The following is an 11,783-nucleotide window of genomic DNA, read 5'->3' as shown; positions in this document are numbered from 1 at the left end:
TAGGTTCCCCTTGGTCCCTGGTGTTGCATTTTGGGACCAATCCGAAAAGAACAGACAGCCATTATCGCTAAATCTTAAATTTTATATATAGGTTCCTCTTGTTTGAAATGTACTAGAGGGCTGTTTCTGAATTTACAAAGATTAGTATGACTTAGAGGAAGGGAAAAGTAGAGAAAAGATCAATATGACATGGAACCTATAAAGATCATTCAATGGTGGGCGCCAAGATCCCTCTGGGATCGCTTCTTTTTTATGTCGCATTGTTGTCTAAGCTTGTTGCACGGCACACTGTTGCTCTTCACATGGCGGGGCGCCAATGCGAAATCAGCCACCATAAGTAAAATGAACTTCATTTCTAGAGAACTACAAAGTTTACAAAGACGTAGTTGTCGAGACCGAACTACTACCTATTGACATTGTGTATACCCACCATAGGATATTTACACAAATAACAGGCTACATACTCTCACCTGGCTGCCATGTTTGCGTATGTTACGTAGACAGTCACACAATACACCAATATAGTACACTATACATGTCCAAGTCAAATAATTATCTAAGCTGCCAATCAACATGACGAAAGCAGATATGAAAATGTATGGCTTACCACGCCCGTGTCCCTTTAACGCACGGTATTAAATCTCTAATGTCAATGCATTCATTTCGTTGCTCGACAATGCTTTGGAATATCAATAGGTGCAATTTATAAACATGTATAACAGACCAATCATTGCATGTCCCATACTTTACTTTGTTTTATTTTTGTTTGTTTCCCACCATCTGACGTTGCGCTGTTCAAATAGCCCTTAAAATCCTCCATAGTCCGAGGTGCGTCCCTGAACAATCCTTGTCATCGCTAGAAAGTTCTCCATGAGTCTATCTCAAATTTCATGGGTAGGTATCCATCAATATGTAGTTATACAATGTACATGATGAGTTTTGAGACTTATCAGAAAACTTGATTGCAGACGGACAGCCATTTTTAATTTTGAAATTTGAAGTTTATTATTGCTTCTTCTCAGAAAGTGATCCATGGATCTTTTTCAAATTCTATATATAGGTTTCCATTGATCTCTAGTTTTGCGTGTTTTATTTTGAGAATGATTGGAAAACAAGATGGCCGACAGTCTTCCATTTTGAATTTATACAGTTGAAGAACGTTATCACTATTTTTCAGAACGTTCTTCATGGATCTTTCTCCGATATCATATGTTGATCAATCTTAGTCTCCAGTTATACATGTTTCTTTTAAAAAAAAATTGGAACTTTCTCAAATTTTGTATGTACAATTATTTTTGTACCTTTTTGTACATGGTCAACTTTGAAACAAATCAGAAAAAAGGTGGCCGACAGGCAGCCGTTTAAAATTTTGACCGTTGATTTTTGTTTTCGCAATTTTTCAAAAGGGTTCTTTATGGATCTTTCTCAAATTCTAGTGTTTTCCTCTTGTGTAAATTGAACTGTGTCATTTCTGGGATAGGTTTTGATTGTATCTTTAATTTTATATGTAGGCAGAAACACAGGAAAAAACAAGAAATAGACTTACACATACCTATTCACTCCTGTTCTACAACAACATTTTTAAACAACTAATAAACAGGATTGAGCTTGTAGTATAAAATGAAGAAAGGATTTCAAACAAGACCTACGATCGTGGAAAGGATTACTATCGAGCCTTACTCCATACAGGACCCTACATTAATAAGAATATACAAAATAAATGTACATATAAGGTGATCGTTAATTACTCCTCAGGAGGTCGTTCACTCGACAACAAATATCAATCAAACGTGCCGATCGGTTGGGATTTGTCGCTATCTGAGACAGCAATTGTTAAAGCTTTTACAAATTTCACAATGGTAAAATGAAACATATAATTCATCAAACTGCTTGACCAATTGTTTACTGGGCGGCATGGGCCAACGTGTTCAAGTACAGGGATCACTCAACTCAGAGAAGTAAACAGTTTACATTGTAATGGTCTACGCTGATTTACAACTATATTTGTAACAAACTGGCATTCTACATCCCGGCAAATACGTCGCAATTTGTCGCGAAAATAATTATAACAGGTTGTAACAAATTAGGACGTTGCAATAAATTGACACGCAACACTGGTGACGTTGAAATAAATTGACACGCAACACTGGTGGCCGATATTGCAATAAGAATATATCGGTCATATTCCAAGTTTTTAAGGAATAGGTCAAATTCATGTGATATGGTGGTAAAGAAATTGTTGGCCTAAAATAGTTTATTTATATAACATGTATATGGGTATATTTTGTATAACAGTATCGTATAGGACGAACAAGACACTTATCAGGGGAAGAATACATACATACATGGTACATTATGTTGATGTAGATGTTAACACAAGTACTGAGCTCTAGTTATGGTTAAATTTAAACTATATTTTATTAAAAAAGACTACATACTACATCACGATACAATTGTATCTAAAGAAGGATATGTAAACATGCAAGCTATAAACATACATATATAAATTCCTTTCCTAAAATACGAATACGGCATTATTTCATGGACATTTACACCCAATCAATAATGGGAAACTAGTAGACAGAATGTATTTTTTACCTGATTAACGAAATGCTATAGATGAATAGAAGTTAATGTATAGGACATTGACGTTTTCAATTATCTACAATTTGTAAACTTGAGAATAAAACATTGACGGAATAAGATAAATAATTGAGCACAAAAACATGATGTAACCCCAGTGGTGTCAAGAAAACTAATTAAGATATTAAACATTCATTAAAATCTTGCACTGTTACAGATGAAATTCTGCACAGAAAAAAAAAAATCATTTTCGTTATATTTAGATGAGTGATCATCATCATGATGTTTTGAGTACCATGCTAGAGGAATGTTCTCTTATTTAAAGGTAATTCATTCCAGAGTCGAAAAGAGGAGGGTAAGAAAGATTCACGGTACATTTGTTCGTGTTAGTATTGTTTGATGTAAATCTGATTGTCCTGTGTTGTAAGTTCTTAGGGATACTGAGGAGGACAGATGGTTATAGGACGTTGTATATTATCAAATAGTGATGTTATATCCCAGATCTAGGCCATTAGTTTCCGATTTCATTATCTTATATCGAGTAGGTCATTTAGTTCAATCTCACTTCATTTTCTGTTTATCCAGACCAAAAAACCTTGTTAACAGAGGTTTAAGTGGCTTTAAATATTTTACATCTGACGTAGATAATTATGTTGCTCAAATTTACACTGTTTCGAAATATTTCACCATTTCATGTGATCAATCATACATTAGGTTTCTAAATAAACATGATCGCTGGAGTGTTTGAGACACTGGTCAATTTCCACGTCTGTCAATTGTAAAGCAGTGACGTTGACATGTGAAAGTGAAAATCACAATGGTCTCTGATCCGAAAACACAACACCACGCGTGTGTCTATACTCGTTGGTAAGTGCGACTTTTAAAAAGTCATAATACATTGGTATATATTTGTATTGTCATTAACAGTTCTGTTCCATTTAAATATCGACATGTACATCTGACACTCAATAACCTGTTCATTGTACTGTATGTACATATTTTCTGACCATTCCTTGGAGTGTTTAGTATGAGTATATCCGCTCGCATGTTGATATATATCGGACGTCGGTTACGGAACAGGATAATTTATATTACTATATCAACAGAATGTGATAGATTTGAAAAAGATTCAATCGTGACCTGCTTACGAAAGGAAAATCATAATTAATACTGATAGTCTACCGAACACAAAGTTTTTAACCAGAAAACAACGCGAGATCCAGCAATGTTCAGACTGGATTTAAGAGGGATTTGCCTACTGCTGCTGGTGTTTCCGATTGTTAGTGCGACACCAACCGGGTGTACAGAAACCGCGTCGTATGCAACATGTGATTTCTCCGCCTGGGCGCCGCCTCTCCTATCCGGGGATTTCAGCACCTCACCATGTTACATTACACTCAACAATGTTGATGGAACACTTCCGGCAAACGCGTTCTCTGGACTCTCCGACTGCGCTGATCCTTCCGGTCAGAGAAGTATCGCTATGACATGTACCGGAAGTAAGTCTTTGGTGATTGCAACGAACGCATTTGCCGGTACAATGACATGGATTGCCGAGCTCAGCATCACGGACTGTATCATTTCCGCCGGACTATCGTCCTCAGACTTATCCGGTTTATCGGGACTTGTCGACTTTCTAACTTCCGGTGGGTCAATAGCCTCTTTTGCATCCACAACGTTCAGTGGTTTATCAATGAATTCCATCGCCATGTCTGGTACAAGTATTACAGCCCAAACAATTCCGAGTGGATTCCTCGAGAATGCTGGATCCGCTATGACGAAAATCACACTTGATAATTTGGGGTTAACGTCTATTCCAAGTGGCGCTTTCGATGGGAAGACAGCAGTCACCGCTTTGAATATCGCCAATAATCAACTGACGACTCTCGCCACCAACGCCCTGGACTCCCTGATATCTCTCGGTACCCTGTCAATCACTGGCAACCAGTGGGAGTGCACGTGCGATATTTCATTCCTTGTGCAATGGGTTAGATATACTGGTAAGCATTAATTAAACAAAGTCGGTATTCATAAATTCTTAGAAATTTTCAACAAAGACAGTGTCGACATTTTTACCAGTTCGTTATCAAATGGATATGGCAATGGTTTTCTTCTCTGGAAGTGGAAAATATATATTTAGTGTCTTGGGTAATCTGATATTAAAATAAAAACAGAACTGGAAAGACTTATAACAATAAGTGTACATAATCGTGTGCCTGCAGTATATATATACTGAATGCATATATATATTTTAATAATAGTATTTTCCTTTTGGACATTTTGTAATAGGCTTCGTTTTATTACATTGATAATTAAATATGTTTGGCTTCGGTTTCAATTTTAAATAATGCAGGGGCTTTCAATTCCTTTATCGGAAAGTATTAAGGGACATTTTCCTTATCGAAACAAAAACAAACGTATCAATGTCTTTATTACAAGTCAAGCCATTTCTAACGTTTTGTCATCAAAACGAGATCCTGAGTACTGTAAACGTTCATATTTTCGCGGTGATCTTATTTCAGAACTTAAGTCTCAAATGACCTATTCTAATCGCCTTTTGTCAGTCGTCATGCACCGTGCAGCCGTAAGCAATTTACATTTTCGACTTCTCAGAAAACCTCGAACCAGTTTCAATGGAATTTTGCAGAAACTTTCTCATGGTTGAAGATCAACCAAAACTGTGTATTGCATGATCCCCAACCCCAAGGGACTTAAGAGCTGGGGCAAAATGGGATCAAACTGACTGAAATTCCATAAGACCCAAATAAGCTAGAACTAATAACTCTTCAGAGATATACGAATAATTTTATGACCTTGGGGTCTCACGTATGTTTTCCCCTTTGGAAGGGGTAAAATTTACTATAGTTTATGTAGAAAATCACATTTTTGAGCATCATTAAATTTTGTTGAATTGTCGCTTGAAAATATCTGTATGGAATGGCAGCTTGATGGTATGCACATACATGCCCTAACTGACCCTAGGATGACGGGCGGGGCAAATATGTGTAAAATTGACTGAAATATAACATAACTCAGGTGACCATTAAGGCCGATGGGCCTCTTGCTTATTACATGTATTGTGGTCCACCAATTTTATAACTCGATGAAATTCAGTTTGTCAGAATATGCACGTTTTCAGCATTAAACATAATTTAAAAATCGTCAAAAAATAATTGGGGCTTGGGTGCGGGTCGGGTGTACAGTATCTTAATTTGAGAAATACAAGTAACATGTCTACCTAACTGATGACGTTTTCCAGGTGTGACGTTGGATGGTGACATCACGTGCACGACTCCTGCGGCATATAACGGCAAGCTCCTTAACAAGGTCACGTTCGACCTGGGATGTGAGACAACGGTGAGAATATATTTATATTTCGCAAGAGTAACAAGCAAATAGAACTCGCTGTAAACTTATTAAGTCACACAATTATATTGTAGTCTGTAACAACTATATATAACGTTTATTTTCATATTTTTATAGCAAACATGCTATCTGGGCGTCATTCCAAGCATGTTACAGTCTCACACCTGTAATTATCATAAATACGGCGACCCATATTATCAGTCACCTGTAATTATCATAAATATAGTGACTCATATCATCAGTCACGTGGCACCTGCTATTATGATAAATACGGCGACTCATATTATCAGTCACGTGACACCTGTGATTATCATTAATACGGTGACTCATATCAGTCACGTGAAACCTGCTATTATGATAAATACGGCGACTCATATTATCAGTCATCTGACAGCTGTAATTAGGACGACTCATATTTTTATTACTAGTCGTCTGTCATCTGTAATTAGGACGACTCATATAACCAGTCGTCTGGCACCTGTAAATATCATAAAAACGGCGACTCATTTTATCAGTAAGCGGCATTTATGTACAATGAATGTTTTTTTTTATTTATTTCAGACATCTGCATCGACGGACGAATCCAGTAAGTGAAAATTTCTTCTTTTAACAAATACAACGCATTTTTCATGTTTCTTGCTCAAAGCTTTGTGAAACAAAATCAAAACGTCGAATTGAATGAAATATCGTGTTTATATCATAACCATTACTTCAACGACTCCATTTCAGAAATCCCATGGGGCTCTTGGCGCAAACAATATAATTATCTTTATTTATTCTATGAAAAACATTTTCTCTAGCCTACTATGCTTGTCCTTTATTTTTTCTGTTCCTTATATTCCGTTGATAACAGGGAAGCCTATATGTAAAGTCTAAAAAAAAATCTTACCGGAACTTTATGAGAAATATCAAAAACAAAATCAATTTGTTAAAATCGACAATGACTACCTATCGGACATTATGATGGTCATATCCGACTCAAACTTGCATCAAGTTTGACGAATATCGGTATAGTACTTCTCGAGTAACAGCTTCAATTGTCAAAATCCAAGATGACCCCCCTTTTGGCACTTTTGTTTTCTTGATCAAAACTACATTGGCACTGCAAAATTAAATGGACACTACTAGGGACCACGGAAAATCGACCTAGTATGAAGCATGAGAAAAATCTTTCCAGTAAACACTCAAGAAATAAAAAGCTTTCAATGCTATAGTTTCACTCTTCGTTATTCCTCATTGGGTAGTTAATGGCCTACATAGTATAATGTTGAATATGGAACATTTCCAACAAAATCCTTTTAGACTGGTTTTGATAAATCTTTTCAAATTGATCCGCTACGTAAACATACGTGATATACATATATATTCACGGATATACGATTAACTCCTACACATCAGGTAGATTGGTCTAAAGCCGTATGAAAACATATTTATCATGACCACTTTTCGAAAAGAACTGCTGTTGAGCTGGTCCTTATATTACGAATTAATCGAAATGAATATCTAGACCTTTTTCAGTGCAAGTAAGGTCCGCCATAAATCGAAAGATAACTCATGTATCATACACCACAATAAACAAATAGATAAGGTATCATACACTTTTGTCATGAGTATCATACATCGACTATAAGATGTTTGATTTCTTTCTTGTCTTAGAACAATATTGTGTTTTATGTATGCGGATAAACATTATTTCCTATGTGTAGGATAGTTTGCAGAACTGAATTTACATATGTATCCCGTGTTATTAGTTATTTGCCTTCAGTAATACATTCGTGTTGATATATATCTTACTTTCAATAAGACTATTATTTTTCACAGCATGGGACAAAGCGTTGAAGTACGGAACCGCTGTAATTGCTACCCTTGGTCTGGGCGTGGCTATCGCTGCATTGGTAAGCCATTGCTGCCTGATGCAGAAAATGGCACTTAGCGGCAATTCCTCGAATACCCCGAGTCCGAAAACAAAATCCTACAAACGAACTGTTACTCCTCTCCCGATCAACGAACCAACTCGCAACTCATTCTTCTAAAACGTCGCAGACATCCTGTAAAGTGGAATCTAGCTCTGCATATGACCTTGATGCATACAAAACAAGGCCGTTTTGAGTTTCTAGTAGTTTGAACTATTTTTTTTTTTTTTTTTTTTTACATATTTACACATTTTCGTGTACGAGTTATGTTACTGTGTTAGGAATACAACGACATGAATACCGCCCTGATGATGCACACTTCCATTGTAGTGAGGACACCAACATAACAACAATTCCCAGTAGCAAAAACTATCATTTAACGCAAGGATTTGAGACGCCAAACGGTAACATATGAAGACTAACTCAGACTAAATGACTAGACGTGTTTCAAGAGGAGTGTTTGCAACATCATATAATATGACACTTGTAATAAATGTCGCATTCTTCTATCAGTTCAACTTCTACCCAAGGAATTCTGTCCGAATTGATGGTATATTTCGAATTAGGCCGTTATCCATTGTACATAACAAGGAAACTTAGAATTTTTAAATATTGGTTTAAATTGCTCAATACTGAAAATTGTATATTGAAATCGTGTTATGAAAATATGCTCCTATTTAAGGACCAATGGGTCTGTGAAATCAAAGATGATTTGAATCGCTTAGGCTTAGGTTATATTTGGGACGCCCAGAATGGAAACGATTTTACTTTTGCAATAATTAAGGAAAGATTATTTGACATTTTTAATCAAAATGGATATAGCGCTATTATAGATATGTCGAAAGGTTTGCTTTACAGGGAATTAAATGATAAAATTCTATTACAATCGTATCTAACAAAATACGTTGAATATTGAATCTGGGCGATATGTTGGCATTGATAGAAGTAACAGAGTTTGTACTCTATGTAATCTTAATGATACAGAAGACGAATTCCATTTTGTTTTAGTTTGTACTAGGTATTCTGATTTAAGACAGAAGTATTTAAAATATTATTATAGAAATAATCCAAGTGTATATAAGCTTACTCAATTACTTAATACAAATAATGTTAAAGACTTGTGTAATCTTGGGAAATATCTGTTAGCGGCAAATAAGTGCCGATCACAAGCATGAGATATATATACATGTATATATATATTGTAATAATAATATTGATTGATGTTACTATTATATTATATTATAGCTTTGTTCATTCTCCTGTGGCCAATTTAACATTTTGTATATATGTAAATATCCTGTATACATATGTTTACACTGATGAGTCGTAAGACTTAAAGTAATAAATGAACTTGAACTTGAACTTGAATTATGACCGATTGTCTGTTGTGAGGAAAGAAGAACTACCGTTAAAATGCTTCCTTCAAATATTCGATATTAATAATAAGTCATTACACTTTCAACGACTTGTAAGTACATATGTATTGAATAATATAACCAAGAAACATAATTTAATATCTTAATTTATAAATACTAATGCTTAAGAGGTATCAATTGCCTATGTACAATGTAGCAAAAATGAATAAGAACATTATTCGAAAATACCAAGAGGAATTAGTTCAGATTCAGTCAACCCGATTTAAAACATTTTGTTTTATTGGAAATCAAGTGGTTCTATTTCAGTCAATAAGGAGGTTTGGATACCAATTTATTGTATATGCTCTAGTAGAAGAGATTACTTTAATGAATACTGTATAAATTATATTCTTATCTTTTAAATACCATATACATATACCTTCCATGTATGAATTTATAGACAATAGTTAGATAAATTATTGTCCATGCTGTCATAGCGTGCAAGGCAAAGGGTAAGAAATTCAATCAGAATCTGATTTTAAAACATTTAGTCCGCCAGTTTATGTACCATATAGACCAAAAGAATGATAATACCATAGTTGTCTCCCTTTTCATGTTACAGGAATAATGTATTTGGCGCAATTATTGATATTAGGGGATCATAAAGCTGTCAAACGCGGCTTGCCGATTGATTTGTTAGTCATAAGCGTCCGAAGGTTGAGATCATTTATACTCCATGATTTTTCCTCGATGTTGTTTATCCTGTCCACGTTCAAGATACAGTACAAGAACTGCATTTGTAAATAATAACAAGATGATGGTTTGAGAGCAATGAAACGTGTCTTTCTTAGACGTTCCACGTATTGGGACGTCAACATTACACAAACTATTGTTTTACTGACTTTCTCAATGACAATTTTCATATTCATACTATGCGAATAATGGCTTTGCAGTATCTCTTGCAAAGAACACGTGTAGCTTTCGCAACTAGGATGTGATACAAGGAAAGTGCACCTATACTCGGAAAGAAAAAAAACCCTTGTTAGATAGGTATGGATGTTTGTAGTTGGGTATATATTTACTTTTCATATTACATATAAAATCAATAAATCATTCCAAGAATATGTTCTAAACTGTTTTTTTTTTTTATCAAATTCGATTACTTACTACTGTGCCGTTAAGTCTATTTAAGTCAAATAACGTTCATATTAGCTATCAGTGTCATGGTTGTCAAGACCATTTTTATTGTGAGATCATATATTTTTTTTGTTGAAAACCACGGCAATACATCATTTACCCTTTTTGGGCACGTTCATACCGACCAAATGGCTAGTTGGAGGGCATATACCAAATAAATACTAAATAAATGCTGGATATCTTTCATTTCTTTATATTACCTCTTTAGTGAGGTTTTGGAACCTTTTCCATAGATGGATAATGGATTTTACAAATTTTATTCCATGTTACACAAAAAGATGCTTATTAAATACAATACAATTCATGTATTTAAACTTATACTGTATTCAATTAAAGCCTCTCTACATTTTTGTAACATGTAAATTGACAAAATTACAAAATATGTTGAAAGAATGTACAGTTGTGTGATCGCACAACGTTCCAAAATCATCGTGCGCACATCGTGCAGACATCGTGCGCACAAATGTGCGATGTGCGATACAAACCGCACAACTGTGCGATGTAAACCGCACAGCTAACGATAGGTTTATAAATATTACGTAATAACTAGTTATACGAAAACATATAGAATTTTTTTTTTAATTATGATATAAGATGGTCGCTATTATATATACGTACTGCAAACCAATTGTTTTCATTCATGGAAAATGTTTAACCTGTTCATTTTTGCCATTTAAGTGCCGTCATTTTGTCTCGCAAGTATTCGTGATGTTTTCGACGGCCTGGTGATACATCTACATGTACCAGAATGGTAGACGGACTCCACTACGATTATTTATCTTACTTAATACATGAATTACATATAATATGTATTTTTAAACAGAAAAGAAATGTCTCTTTTCAAAATAAGTCGTTTTATCTGTTGTTTAGTTCTACATGTATTAATAGCCTGTATAATAATCACGCCGAATACAAATTCTCGACGACGTCCGAGAAAATTATATAAGGTTCTTTAAAAATAATTTAGATAACTTATTTAATTATACATCGTATTTAATTTCCTTCCTAATAATTATTGCATATATTTCAACAAAAATATGGTAAATAGCTGCCTCGTAAAATGTTAATCGTTATATATCTGTTACAATCGTTCCACACGTTTAAATAATTAGATGATACATTCCACATTTTATATCTACCACGACACCTATCGCACATGCACCGTTCCAATCGCCCATCGTGCGCACATTTTCCTGCACGATTCGTATCGCACATATCGCACATCGTGCAGAATTCGTGCGCACATCGTGCAGACATCGTGCGCACATCGCACATCGTGGAACGTTGTGCGATCACATAACAGTATACCCTTATGATAAATTAACGTAAGAATCAATACGTAGTATACTTCATTATTGCAATTAAAACT

General features: G+C 35.0%; 1 protein-coding gene across 1 annotated transcript; it reads left to right on the top strand.

Annotated features, from left to right (window-relative positions):
* Positions 1-3,588: 3,588 nt before the first annotated feature.
* LOC117342637 (carboxypeptidase N subunit 2-like) lies at positions 3,589-10,341 on the top strand. Its single transcript, XM_033904833.1, has 4 exons — positions 3,589-4,583; positions 5,843-5,940; positions 6,511-6,535; positions 7,771-10,341. Exons 1-4 carry the CDS (start codon positions 3,809-3,811, stop codon positions 7,980-7,982), a joined length of 1,110 nt encoding a protein of 369 aa, XP_033760724.1. The 5' UTR covers positions 3,589-3,808; the 3' UTR covers positions 7,983-10,341.
* Positions 10,342-11,783: the final 1,442 nt, after the last annotated feature.

This window comes from Pecten maximus, chromosome 14, assembly GCF_902652985.1.
Source record: "Pecten maximus chromosome 14, xPecMax1.1, whole genome shotgun sequence".
In the NCBI taxonomy this organism is placed as follows: domain Eukaryota; kingdom Metazoa; phylum Mollusca; class Bivalvia; order Pectinida; family Pectinidae; genus Pecten; species Pecten maximus.
This window is presented reverse-complemented; position numbering and strand designations above follow the sequence as displayed.